The 14,675-nt window shown below is 35.5% G+C and overlaps 2 protein-coding genes and 1 pseudogene across 2 annotated transcripts; 1 reads left to right on the top strand and 2 right to left on the bottom strand.

Moving 5' to 3' along the window:
• Positions 1 to 3,163: 3,163 nt before the first annotated feature.
• Positions 3,164 to 5,635, bottom strand: LOC149003233 (LEAF RUST 10 DISEASE-RESISTANCE LOCUS RECEPTOR-LIKE PROTEIN KINASE-like 2.1). The gene is made up of 4 exons (XM_089138812.1): positions 4,729 to 5,635; positions 4,536 to 4,604; positions 4,398 to 4,421; positions 3,164 to 4,284 (listed from the first exon to the last, which is right to left on the bottom strand). Exons 1-4 carry the CDS (start codon positions 5,633 to 5,635, stop codon positions 3,164 to 3,166), a joined length of 2,121 nt encoding a protein of 706 aa, XP_088994938.1.
• A 2,120-nt stretch (positions 5,636 to 7,755) lies between these two features.
• On the bottom strand, positions 7,756 to 10,133 carry LOC149003232 (rust resistance kinase Lr10-like). Its single transcript, XM_089138811.1, has 4 exons — positions 9,741 to 10,133; positions 9,287 to 9,674; positions 9,017 to 9,043; positions 7,756 to 8,882 (listed from the first exon to the last, which is right to left on the bottom strand). Exons 1-4 carry the CDS (start codon positions 10,131 to 10,133, stop codon positions 7,756 to 7,758), a joined length of 1,935 nt encoding a protein of 644 aa, XP_088994937.1.
• A 4,043-nt stretch (positions 10,134 to 14,176) lies between these two features.
• LOC149003231 (ethylene-responsive transcription factor ERF096 pseudogene) lies at positions 14,177 to 14,675 on the top strand (annotated as a pseudogene).

The raw sequence follows: 14,675 nt of genomic DNA, 5'->3' as shown, positions 1-14,675 counted from the left end.
TTTCGCTATTGATTTGGGATTGAGTGATGATATCATTACCGAACAGATATTTAAAATATCAATTTTTGGTTGGGTAATTTTCATCTGGACACCCTTAGGTTTGGTGTATGTCATTTTTAGTTAAAAAAAACTGAGACTTTGTGTTTGCTATGGGCAAATTGGTCATAAATGACAATTTGTCCTTATTTTTTTCTTTTTAATTTAATTTTTTTACATACACCCTCCCATCTGCCTTGAAACTTGTGACTCCCCTTTTAGTCAAAAAATTATACAAATGTCCTATAATTCAAATAAATTTTAAAATATAATCAAAATGCCTTTATATGTAAAAATGACTCAATTACCCCTTAGCTTAAACCTTATTTGCAAAGATTAACTTTAAAAATGAAGATGGGTGTTTGCTCTTTGGTTGAGTTGAGCAAATAGAAAATGAAGAAGATGGGTGAAGGGGGAATATCTTTATCCATTTTGGCTAAGTACTTGAGTCATTTTAACATATAAGGGCATTTTGGTCATATTTTAAAATTTCTTTGAACTTTAAGATTTTTCTATGATTTTTTGATTAGAAGGGGAGTTATGAGTTTCATGATAGGTGGGGTGTGTAAAAAAAAATTAAATTAAAAGAAAAAGTAAAGGTAAATTGGTCATGAAAATGATAATTTATCCTTAAATTAACTTTTTCTATAGCACAGGGGAGACAAATGCAAAGTCTCAGTCTTTTTAGACTAAAAATGACATAAACCAAACTTTAGGAATCTAAATAAAAATTACTTAAAAAAAAAAAGAATAAGGACAAATTATTCATTGTCATTAAACACGCAAGATTTTGTAGAAGAAAAAAAATGACTCAAGCTAGGAATCTGAGACAGCCAAAGGTATAGCTAGAAGATTTTATTTTAAATGACGCAAGATTCGATAATGAATTGTTTTAATTGTCATCTTGGAGTGGTCAATTGCCAACTCCTCTGGAAAATTCAGTTTGAAAGAATCAATCCATTTAAAACAATTCATTATCCAATTATGTTGGGTATAGTTCATGCTTCACATTCTATTGCCGATGGACTCGAGGTCCAGGCAGGGTATGGGGGCAGCACTCCCAAAGCTTGTAGAGGTCCTACGTCACTTTGGAAAAAATCAAATGAAAAATCAGCAAAAAACTGAACGAAATTTTGTTAAATATGGTGAATTTGACGATATATCGTCGAAAAATCAACTTTTCACACTATATCGTCGATTTTTGGAAAAATTGATGTCACTCATTGTTTCGTGTCGCCTACCATTGACACGGCAATATATTACCTAGCACTGATACCTTCTACCTTGCTCATAACTAAGACACAAAAACGTTGTTAATGGACCAACACAAGGTGACGACTGATTTTATAGAGGTCAATAAGTTTGCTTGTACACACATGTCAAGTTTTTGAATAAATTATACTAAAGACCGATAAATGACTGAAAATAAAATTTTATAATTGTCAATTCATAAGGATTTGCGTGATCGAATTTAAATCTGAAATTCAATAAATGAAAAATATTTTAAAATTAGTCTTTCAATAAAATATAGTGCCAATTAAAAAAGTTCTGTTAGACAAATTCATGATCGAGCGTTGGTGATGATAGTCCTTATTGCATCATATTTGTCTTATTAAAATAAAATTAAAATATTTATCACAATCATTTGGATCTAGCGTGAATGTGATTTCTAGATGCTTCCAACACGACTACCTTTTGAATTTTTGAAATAATTTGACCTTTTTCAGAAAAAAAAAAATCCAACACGCTTGGAATACTTTGAATTTGTTTGAATTGATCTGAATAATTCAAACAAAAATTCATTTTTTAATTTTTTTTGGTAAACTGAGATTTAATTAGAAGAAGGGCAAGAAAATGCCGAGACATCCTGATTATAAGTTTTAAGGAGCCAATGAGTGGAATTAGGCCATACAATCCGACTTGCCACGAAATGGGCCTTCCTAGGTAGGGAATCAACTACAGAGTTAGCCCACCTAGAGATAAACCGAACCGACCAAGATGGTTCAAGAAAGAAAAAATACTGAATATCCTCCACCACACGTTTGGCATCCGATTCAACAGGAAGAAACCGATCCACACAATAATGGATGAGAAAGCTCGAGTCACTTTTAAAATTCATCTTTATGGGTTCTGTAAAACTTTGACATTTTATCTCAGCAAGTGATCAAAGTTATTTATTTTGGATTTAAAAAATTATTATATAGAGAATTATTTAGGGTAGTTCGGTTTGATGAAAAGAACAATAAGAAAAGCAAGCAAATTCAAAGATTCAGATTTCAAGAATTGTTCTGTTGTTAAAAATAAAATGGGGGAAAATTTTGAATATTTAAATCGAGCAAAATTGTATATGAACTTAGCCTCTCGGTTTATCTATTGTTCTTAAATTGAGAATCTCAATCAATCGGTGGAGAGAGAGAATTGCATAAGAATGTACAAAAATCATTTGTAGAAGGAATAATGGAAGAATCACATAAAAATAGGTGTTTTACCGTTTGTAATGTCAAACAAATGCATCGCAGCCCAAGTCACTGAGACTAGAGCGTTGGAATGCGCATAAATTATTTGTAAAGCGATCTTATGGAGAAAATTTGCAGAAGAAAGAAAAAGAAGAAAGATTAACCCTTGGCTTTTACCTTTTATTATTATTATTATTATTATTATTAATTTTTTTTTATATGTTAGATTAACCTGGCCAAACTATTCAAATAAATTTATTTCGGTTAGAATTAATCAAAATTTTATTCTTATGGGTAAAAGTTGAGAATTTTATCAAATCAATGGAAAAAATACGGATTCGAAAGAATAAATCGTGTTATTTAAATTCAGAGAATAATTTTACTCACATAATTAAATAACCATATGAGCCTGGTTCCTAACAATCCCTAACTAGTAGGTTCAATATATGGGTCTCTGGACTTCTATCATGGAAGCATTTCTTCTTTTTATCTTAATCCAAATATCAATTGCTTTTGAGAATTCCAGCAACACAAGAATGTTCAAGAGCTTATGAGAACCAAAATTAGGCATCATACATGTTAATACATTTTAGATAACATTAACAACAAAGACTTATTTAACCTCAAAGACCAAAAAAGTACCCAATTTGTAATACACAAATTAAGATTGATCATGTTCTGGAAGCGATTGTGATTTCCATTGTATTCATGCTTATTACTGTATCAGCTTTGTTGGGAGTTGATTGTTCAGTGGCTAAGAGAGGCTTGGGTGGCATTTCTAAAAGTTCATGACTTCCTTCTAGCATCTGCACAACTTTTGTCATGGAAGGACGATCCAAAGGCTTTAGCTGAATGCACCATAAAGCCACTATGATCAGCTTTTTGGCTATGTCCTTCTCATCTGTTGTGTCGTATCTCAATTCCAAGTCTTCCCCTTGTTCAAGCCTGTTGTACACCCATGAAGGAAAGTAAATCTGGCTTGTCTTCTCCACATGTGCATTCAAATTTTTTCGTCTGCCTGCCATTTCCATCAACATCATTCCAAAACTATAAACATCGGACTTGTATGATACGCCTCCAATGTTACGGTAAAATAGTTCTGGGGCCATGTACCCCCTAGTTCCTCTGACAGCGGTGAGTGACACTGTATTGTCATTTGTTGGGTAGAATTTTGCAAGCCCAAAATCCGCTATTTTAGGTTGAAAATGGGCATCCAATAGAATGTTATGGGGTTTGATGTCAAAATGAAGAATCTGCATGTCACAGCCTCGATGCAAATATTCGATCCCACGAGCTATACCCAAAGCAATCTCGTACATCTTTTCCCAACTTAGTAGATTGTCGTCGCCTTCATGGCTATATATATGCTTATTTAAGGATCCATTGGGCATGAATTCATAGATAAGAGCTCTTTTCAATCCTTCAGAGCAAAACCCAATAAGCCGGACAATATTGACATGATGAATCCTTCCAATGGTAGCGACTTCATTGATAAAGTCTTGGCCATTTGCTTCAGATTTTCCTAACATCTTTACTGCAATCGGACCTCCACTTATGAGCTTCCCTTTGAACACTGAGCCAAATCCTCCTTCCCCTAGTTTTTCTTTAAAATTGTTGGTCATCTTCTTGATTTGGGAATAAGAGTACCTTGTTGGGGTTTGACTCTTGTAGGTACTCAAGAACTCTTCAACTGTTGTATCCATCCATAAATGTCTTCTTCTAAATTTGCGGAACAAAATTGCAGAAATAAATAAAGTGCCAATGACCTCCCTCGCTCCAAAAAGGATAAATGCTGCAGGTGGAGAATCAGAAACATTAACATTAATGTGAGCACTACTTCATCAACGATTAAATGAATAATATACATTGACTCTTACAGTAGGCAATGTTTTCGGATATTCTTACCAAGGTTCCTGCCTCTCGGAGTATCTGAGAAACAATTAGCGTCCAAAGAGAAAAGAATCAGCAAATGTGCCTGGGAAATATCTTTCTACAGTGGAGGAAAATATTTTGCAAATGAACGGTAATAAAAAGAAACATTACCGTAGAAGAAAACTTTTAAATGAAAGCTATAAAGGTTCTGCATTATTTGACCAAAGTCGTAAATAAAACCTGGAAATTAAACATGAGAAAGGATAACTGGTTACGTACATCAATCATTCTGGTAAACATAAGAAAGGAGATTCCTGAAAATATCAATCTTTCTAGCAAACAGGAAATGTGGAAGAAGACTTACATTGAAAAGATAAAAATCTCCTATTCTTGCAGCCAGTAGGTAACTTACAAATCTTGTCCACTATACCATCAAATGGAGTTAAAATATCATATTGCTGGGTACACTGGAGCCCCTGAGCTAAGCACTCTCCGCAAATGTACAAGGGAAAAAACCATGATAGATAAAAGCCCGTCCGCAAAATAGAGCGAATGTAGGAATGATTCAGGGCATGAATACTGAAATTTTCTCTAGAAATCCATTGATCGAGATCAACTAAAAATGCAGCAACGACGTTGCAATTCTTTTGGAGGATGGACACATTTGTGGGTGATTGATAATCCGTCACCATCCCTATCGTGGAAACAGAATACATATACCAAGAAGAGGAAGAAGTGGTGCAAGGCCAAACGGTGGGTATGTACATGAAATTGTTTTCCACCGGAACTGAACAGTTCACGAAAGCGATATTGGCATTACCATAAGACCACTCATCATGAAATGTCCAGACAATCGGAGTGGCGAGCGTGAGGTCTTTGGGGGTGAGGGTAGGCGGTGGAGAGGGGCAGTAGTTGTCGTTCTCTATATCCCAATGGACGATTCGAACCTTGTAAGACTCGTAATCGATTTCCTTGACGATATATTTCTGGGAGTTGATCAGGAAGGTCGCTATTTGATTTCTCTCGCAGGTGAGTTCATACAAAGAATTTCCACAACTACTGGGATCGCCTTTTAATCGAAAAGGGTCGGTGATGTTGTGGATATCTCCACAGTGGGAAGAGCAATTTGATGATATCCCTCCAACCACCGCCGAAACAGCTCTGCAAGAAGCAGCAGCAACAACAAGAACAAGAACAACAACCATCACCGTCACTGACACGTTGTATATGAAACCGAAGAGTTTCTTTCCTCCCATTGATCTCATCGTCATGGTCCTTCAACAAGAGGGAGAATCGAAGTTGGAATTAAATCTGAATAGTTTCAGAAGACGTACGGTAGACAACTCATTGAAGAAAACATGAGAAAATTGTTTTCCCAACTCATGATCATGGTTTCTAAGATGATCTGTTTGCCTTGGATCAAACCTTACGGTCCAAATAAGAATTACCCAAAAAAAAAAAAAACAATGACACAAGATTTTGTCAAAAAAATAATGGCATAAGTTAGGAATCTTGACCATTCTAATCAACCGAAGGTGTTTGTGTTTTATATAGATTGGACTAATTTTTCTAAAGGGACTGGCAGTCCAAGAATTTTTAGAGGTAGGTTGATCTCTGTTAATTGATAAAGTAGACTAGAAATGAAACCCTCATGAAATATATGGAGGAATGGAATGAGATAGTAATGTTATCCTGGGATCCCAAATCATAACCTTTAGGCAGCGAGCATTTCTAATTTTTCACGGATTTAAGATTGGATTAGTTCTTGACTCTTGATTGTAGACTCACAACCAAGATACAAAAAGTGTTGTTAACGCACCAACTCAAGGTGATAGCTAACTGATTTTATAGATAGGTCGACCAAGGTTTGCTTATACTCGCATGTCAAATTTCTTAATTAAAATTGGCTCTTTTAGAAAGAAAAAATTTTTTTTAAATTATAAAAACAAATAAATGACTGAAAAATAAAATTCATCTGTCATTGGCTTTGAATCCTATCTTTTATGAAAGAATTAAACATATAGAGGTGGATTGATATTTTGTTCATAAGAAAGTTCAAGCCAAGACCATCGAGATTCCGTACAAACGAAGTGAAGACCAACTTGCTGATATTTTTACAAATGTGTTGTCTAAAACTATTTTTCAGCATAGCTGATGTCCAAGTTGATCTCTAACGATGTCTTAGTCCAACTTGGAGCAAGAGTGTTGGAGATAAAGATAATATGCTTAGGCTTCTTAGTCTATCTCAAAGTCCTAGGATAAAAGAACCAAATTATAAATGTAACGGGAAAATTGAAAATGTAAATGACTTTATATTGTATTTATTTAAAGATAACAAATACCTCTCATCAGTAACTTGATGAGATGAGAACTTCCATACCATGGACGTAGGTTCTCTATACTAGGAGCTAGGTCGAACCACATAAATTTTTGGTTATCTTTCTTATTCTTGTTCTCCTTTTTTTCTTCATTGCATGAGAGGGTGAGTTTCTAACAAAAACACATCATGAGAAGATTAAAAGGCAATACACAATTCTATTCAGGATACAATATAGACTGTTAAGAAAATTTGGAGAAGTTATGTAAGTCCAAGAGTGTGAAGGAATTGGTTTTAAGGACCCCCTCACACACAACAAAGCACTAGCTATTATCAAAATCAGCTTGGAGGCTATGTAGGGAGCCCTCGTCTCTTTGGGCCCAATACATGGAAATGATCTACTAATTCAAACATCCTAGAAGGTCACAATTAAGGCAACTATTCAATTTGGGCATGGAGAAGCATACGGGAAGGGAGGGAGGTCCTTCTTATTGGGGCTCATTTGGAGTGTAGGCAATGCCAAACATATCAAGACTTGGATAGGTAATTGAATCCCAAACTATAAGAATTATAAGTTAACTCATAGCGAAGTAGGGGATTCATGGTTGGTTTGGGTCTCGGAGCTCATTGATCCAGTGAAGAGAACATGGAGAGGATATTTGGCAAGGGGAAGTTGTGAGGTACCGATTCATGGCGTACATTGATGATATAGTTCAGTTCTAGAAAGAATAGAAAGTGAAAAAATGCATTAAAGGAAAAGGTTTAAAGGTTAACATGACTAATTAATAGCCATACATGGAATTTTAATTTAATTTGATGTAATACAATAGTAACCTATTAGGGTCAGAACTAATTAGTTCCAATTTTTTTTCTTAGGTGAATACTATACCCTAAAAAAGTTGGAGTTCCACAAAAACAAAAATAATTTGCTTTGAACGCTCACTTTGCTAATACATATGGAACCATATAATAACATGGAACAATCTCATACAAGATTTACTTTTCCAAGTTTACAAAACCATTAGCCTACCCAAATACTTCATGAGTACATTGAGCACTAGAGCTAGTGATGTCTCACTCTTCTTCTGATATAACTGCGAGCTTTGAATCATATTGCCTTTCCATGCAGCATGTGGTAACTTTTGGTGCTGATGTTGAAATAAACGGGTTTGGTGGCATTGTTAAACTTTCCATACTTCCTTCTAGCATTTGAACAACAGCTTTCATAGTTGGACGATCCACTGGGTACCATTGTATGCACCAAATTGCCACCGTTGCTAGTTTCTTAGCGATCTTGTGATCTCCTTCAATAGCCATCTCAATTCCAAAATCTTCTCCCTTTTCTAGACGATTATAAATCCATTCTGGTAAGAACACTTGACTTGAGTTCTCCATAGTAGAATCGGTGGCCTTCCTTCCCCCAACCATTTCTAGCAACAACATTCCATAACTATAGACATCAGATTTGTAAGAAGCATTCCCAAAATTCCTAGAGAATACTTCAGGTGCTATGTAGCCCATTGTCCCTCTAGTTGCCGTCATAGAAACAATGCTTTGCTCCTTTAGACATAACTTTGCTAACCCGAAATCAGATATCTTTGGGTTAAAGTTTTCATCAAGCAAAATATTATGAGGTTTGATATCAAAATGGAGGATTTGTTGTTCACATCCTTGATGAAGATATTCAATTCCTCTAGCTATGCCGATTGCAATATCTTGAAGCTTCAACCAACCTAAAGGTGGATCATTAGAATGTTTAGAGAAAATGAACTTCTCCAATGACTCATTTGGCATGAATTCATAAAGTAATGCTCGCTTGAAACCTTCGGAGCAGAAGCCCAAAAGGCGAACCACATTGACGTGGTGAATCCGTCCCATGGTGCACACTTCATTAATAAACTCCACTCCATCACCTCCTTGAGATTTAAGAATCTTCACAGCAACAAGAGTCCCATTAGGGAGACTGCCTCTGAAGACGATTCCATTAGCTCCTTGTCCTAATTTGAACTTAAAATGTTGGGTCATTTTTTTGACATCTGAATAGGAGTACCTTGTTGGCTTCTGAGAGTTGTAATCTTCTAAAAACTTTTCTACCTGAAGTTGATTCTCCATTTCCTTCTTTCTCTCCAGTTCTCTGGACCAATAAACCTTGATGGCGATGCTCATTAGTACCAGAACAAGAAAAAAGCCAATGCCCACACCTGCAATATTGAGTAAATAATCACTAGGATACGAATCTTCATATCGACATCTTTGTGAACACCCAAAATTTAAAAAAAAAAAAAAAAAACATTTATGCAAACACACTGATGATAAATGAGAAAGTATAAATCACCTGTGATTGTATGCTTTACCAAGGCACCTGCATGGAATTAATAATTGCAAGAATTAATTAGTACCAATGCTACTCCGTGTTCTACTATTTGGAAATTGAAAGTCATATGGGCAATATGATTTTCTCATTGAAATTGTTCAAAGATATGAACCCTCCAGCTATGCATATCTGTATCCAATTTTTTTTTCTTCTTGTAAAATATCTTCATCCAAATTCAGTACTAAAAACAGAGAGAATCTGGATAAATTAATGGAGAGGGAGATTAGGTACCTTTTCCAGGGTCTAAACATCCTAATTCCCCAGTAGTTTCATTGAGGAACCCGCATGGCTTCCCCGAAGATTCACAGATGTGGCAGTCTTGTAAGTCCCAGCTCAAAGTGATAATTGAAACGCCTCCATGGTATAAGCCATGTTGGTAGTCAAAAGGGACACAAACTGTCTTCACGAACAAGCAAGAAGGGCGAAGTGCACCTAAGGGGGTTCCAGAGTCGGCGAGGGAATAATAATGCCCGGGGTTGCTCATGCAAGGGATGGAGAGCTGAAGGTAAGCTTCTGTATCATTTTGTTGTGAACAATCAAAGAAAGTGACATTAAAGGGATTATTGATGGAAGGTTGAATAGATATCGATGAGTTTCTGTACTTATTTACTTCACAAAGCTAATGAGTTATAAGGAAGGTGGTATTGGAAATAATGTCCAAATAATAATGTTGGTACTGGAGTACTTGATAAGGATTGAGATCAAAGAAGAGGGCAACAAAACAATTGTTGGAGTTATAGATGGATAAAGTCCGAGACTGGTAAGATATGGATCGTATGAAGATATGCCCAGAAGATGAAGACGACGATGATGGAAGGTCTAGCACAGTGTGGCCATCCTTGCAGAACACCTCGAAACCAGGGTACCCACACTGCTTGGGTTGCTCTTGCTCATGATATCCTTTGCCTTTGAGTCTAAACGGAAAGCGGATCTCGGGGCCATGGCGGCTACACTTGGCTATTGGGCAGTGGTTCTCGTTGTCACCTAGGCATGCTCCGATCACCTGCAGCAGAAAGATTAATGATGGCAAGACCTCAAAGCCTCTCCGCCGCACTAACTCACCACCTATCCTTTCCATTTCCGATCGATGTAAAGTAGTAACAGTGAAGCAGTTTCTTGGTTTCTTATCGACAAATTCTGCAAATGCATACACGGATCAAGAAAAACACATGATTTGGGGAGGGAAACTTACTCAAGAAAAAATGGCACGATATTGCAAGCCAGTCTATGGTGTTTTATATATAGATTGGTTTTTCCAAACTGGCTTTTCCAGAGGAACTTGCAAAGGGAGAGGATTCAAGATAAGAGTAGTTAGTCTTTGCACTCTTGAGTCTTTGATTATCCAAAAGTCGATCAAAATTCACTCATATGGATTTGTCAATTCAACACTGGTAGGTATAAGGTCATAGTCAAAGATTGGTTTTTAAAAATTCACTCATATGAATTTTTCAATTTCTTGCTGGATATTTTAATGCCCTTGGACAGATCCTCTAAGATTTTCGGAGAAACTTCCACTGCAAAGATAGTTAAAAATGATGTTAATGAAAAGATATTCTACGTATTGTAATCATATTTATTTATTTAGTTAGTTTTAATTAATATAAATTATTTTTTAAAACAAAAACTATAACTATCACTCAAGGATTTTTCATTTGACAATGATCAACATCTGTTAAGAAAGAGATCATAAATTCAACTTTTCCTGAATTTTTTAAAAATATAAAAGGATTAGTAAATCTGTTGATAGAGCGCCTCAAGATGACAGATAACTACTAACTTTAAAATGCTATCACATTATTGATTAATGAAATTTTATAAATTGCAAGTTTCAGATCTTAAAATATTTTAAAATGGTAAACCACATTTATAGAATGATGAAATTTTATATAGAAAGTTGCAGGGTTCAGTTCTTAAAATATTTGGGAATAATAAACTAATTTGGATTTTAAAAAAAAAAAATCATTGATAAATTAAAATCAAACCCTGATGCAAAACGATAGAAGGACAAGAGAAAGATCCCTTATCTAGGAATTAGATTTAAACATGAAGGAAACAAGTTAGAATTGAAGAGTTCAGATCTTTTCTGCTTAGTTTGTCTCTTCATTTATACAGTCACAGTTACATGAGTATGGGATCCACCTCTACAAGGTTTATTTGTGTCAGGTAAAGGCAATGTGGCTATATGGGTGGAGGGACACGCTAGGTATAAAAAATCTCTACTAGAGAATGAAACCCTGAGTCAAAGAGAAAAGACAAATAAGAGTCTAGATCACCTCCCTGTCAAGAAAATGTATGCGTTCCCTAACTTTTCTCCATCATAGGGATATGGTCTACGTCTGGAATGTTGACAAAATGAATTAGAGGTGGGATCCCCAATAGGTCTTATGTTGACCTTATCCCTAATTGTGCAGTGGATAAGTGTTAGCAGAACACATACCTCTCCTCTAATGGGGAGGTCATCCAAACTCAACTAACAAGAAGGGAGCAGAGAAGGAAGGGTGCTATATAATTGATATACGAAGCCTGGTTATAACATGTGCACGTTAAGAGTTGGGGTTCTTCCACCTCTGGGGTTCCTCAAAAAGTTAAAAGGAATGAGTAGTTTTAACAATAAATAAATAAATATATATATATATATATAACCCTTGTGACTTTTGACTTCTGACCCATAATCAAGATAGTTACAGATAGGTAGACAGATGTTTGCATATACTTACACGTCAAGTTTTTCATGAAAATTGACATGATATAGTGAAAAAAAATATATCTTTTCTAAAAATAAAAAAAATAATTAAAACTTTAAATATATGACAACAATTCATAAGAATATATATATATATATCGAATCTAAATTTGAAATTGAATAAATGACCTAGATTTCTTTTTCTTTTGGAACTAGTAGTTTTTATATTAAGGAGTGTGGACTTCACATATATCATTAAGGAGAGTTGAATCCATGACTTCTTCGTTTTGAAGTCAAGTTTTTTTTCTTTTTCTTTTAGTAATCAAAAAGAGGGATGCCGTAATGGCAACCTTGCGTCCCCGCCATGCAATGAAATCAAGATTTTAAAATTAGTCTTTCCACAAACACTTTGTTAGACGACTCATTTAAATTTTTTTTTTTTTTTTTAATCAAATTCATGATCATTCACGTTGGTCTATCACTTTTTTTTTCCTTATTAATATTATTTCTTACTTCTTATGTAACAACAGATATTTGATTAAGAGTTTTTTTACTTGTGATTGGGGGTGTCAACGGTTCAGTTTGCGGCTGTTTTGGTGGGCTTAAAAACATCAAGCCCAACACAATCTATCTGCAAAACAATGGTTTCAGTTCATGTTGACTAGTGGTTTGGCTAATGGTTCAGCTTTGGGTTGGGGGTAGCTTTGGGACCATAACCAACCGTTATAGCCCATTTGAAGTTTACCCAAACTAAGAATCCTAATCTTGCTTTACTCTCTGAAACATAATTTTTGTAACTTAAGCTACCAAAATGCCTCCTTGGATTCACCAAAAACAGAAAATTTTCTTCAGAATAAAACAGAACAATCAAGCGAAGGCTTGAATTGCTCACTTCATACCCTTGATGATAAGATGCAGGTTCCAAGGGTTATTTCTTCTGAAGAACTAAGGCTCCATATTTAATTCAAACCACCATAACCTGCTCTGATGGAGCATGTTCATTTCATAAATTGCTCCATGCTACATAAAAAAGCGTCATATGTTATAAGCTTTTGAAGAAGTTCAATTGAGAAAAAATGGTTTTTAATTATTCAGTACTGAAGAAAGTGAAGACCAGACATCTTCAAACTTCAAAGTGAGAAGCAATGAAGTTTTAATTTCTCAAGGAATTAATTAGGTCTGTTCTTGCTCCTTACCTCATCTGAACCTCTGAACTTGACATGCATTTATATGGATTATTTGAAGTGTCAACATAAACTGAACTTCTTACCCAAAAAGAAAAAAACATAAATTGAAATTTCTTGGATTGGTTTACTGAAATTCTAGAGTGGAATTGGTTTCCTTCTTTCCCATTTTCTTGGTTTGATTTGTGGACGGATATGAGCTGGCCCATAGGCCCAATATGCAGTACTGGCTAGTAACTAGTAAGTTAAATTTGGGCCTCATCAAACAGTACTGGGCTTGGACTTCAATTTTCAGAAATCTTTCACTGAAACAATTGATTTTGGGGTTTAATAGCCCAAAACACTTGTGTTTTTCCTTTGAGCCCACCAATTTGGTATGCTCACAAAAAAAATCATTCTTTTAAAAACGGTGGAGGGTACTCTTATATTTTTTACATCAAAACATGCCTCTTATTTTGAAATCTTAAAAACTCATAGTGTCTTACCTATAGCCGTCATTTTTTTCATATTACATGTTTTTTTTTTAATTTCCTCTGCAATTATAGATGATTTCAACACCCAAAGATAGTGAGAAACAACGAAAATGCATAGAAGTAAGAAAAACTATATTTTACTTAAAAAACACGGAAGTATAACAGAAACATTGTATACAAGTCCTCATATATGATATGAGAAAACGATTTGAGAGTCCGAATCTTCTACCCACATGGAGAGGAATTTGTCTTCCTTACTCGAGAAATTTTTTACTTTTAAATAAAATACATTATATGAATCCAACATGTTAGATTGAAATTTGTTCTCATAATGGGGGTTGTGGATCTGGATTCCAAGAATAGAGTCGCATTATTATCTAGCTGCCTTAAACGTGATTGTCTTTGTTTCTTGGTGACCTGCAGACATTATTCAAAGCTTCACAATCAAAATGGAGTGTGTAAATAAAAGATAAAAAAGATAAGGCGGCCATTGAATTTTAAAACTCTTTTTTCAGGGGTGCATGGGCTGCCAGAAATAATATAGAACTGAGTCGGCTAAAGATCTTCGTCTGGTGCTGTCTGAGTCTCAAATGATTTCTCCTAACAGGTCGGCATGCCTCTCATCCGTTGAATTTTCCTCATCATGAAATCCTGACCTTCTACTTTTCAGAAGTGACCAATCACTTACTTACCTTTCCTCTAAATCCCAAATTGCGAAGGTGGGGTTGTCACTTTATAGTCTGCCCTAGCTCATGCAAAATCAGTCATGGAAGAAGAAGAAGAAAACCCTAACAAGATCAGGAAAGCAGCAGGGAAGGAAGAAGAAATGGGAGTAGCAGCAGAAGTTGGTGTTAAGTATAGAGGTGTAAGGAGACGACCATGGGGTAAATTTGCAGCGGAGATTCGCGACTCTAACAGGCATGGTATGCGAATTTGGTTGGGAACTTTCGATACTGCAGAAGCAGCAGCAAGAGCTTATGATCAAGCTGCTTTTCGGATGAGAGGTTCTCTTGCTGTTCTTAATTTCCCAGATGAGTATACTTCGAATTCATATCAAGTTCCTGGATCTTCTTCTTCGTCTTCTTCGTCACTTCCATTGCCTGATAACACGGAGAAACAACAGCATGGGAGAGATGTTATCGAATTTGAGTGCCTGAATGACGAGCTATTAGAAGAGCTTCTTGCGGCTGAGGAGAAGAAGAACAAGAAGTGATCAAATTTGTGGTTTACTCCTCTCTCTCTCTCTTTCTCCTTCTATCTGTTTGTTCCTTTGGTCAGGC

The sequence above is a fragment of the Hakea prostrata genome, chromosome 10, assembly GCF_041222555.1.
Source record: "Hakea prostrata isolate BN-2017 chromosome 10, UWA_Hpros_2, whole genome shotgun sequence".
Classification (NCBI taxonomy): Eukaryota; Viridiplantae; Streptophyta; class Magnoliopsida; order Proteales; family Proteaceae; genus Hakea; species Hakea prostrata.
The sequence above is the reverse complement of the archived record's forward strand: the minus strand, read 5'-3'. Positions and strand labels throughout refer to the sequence as shown.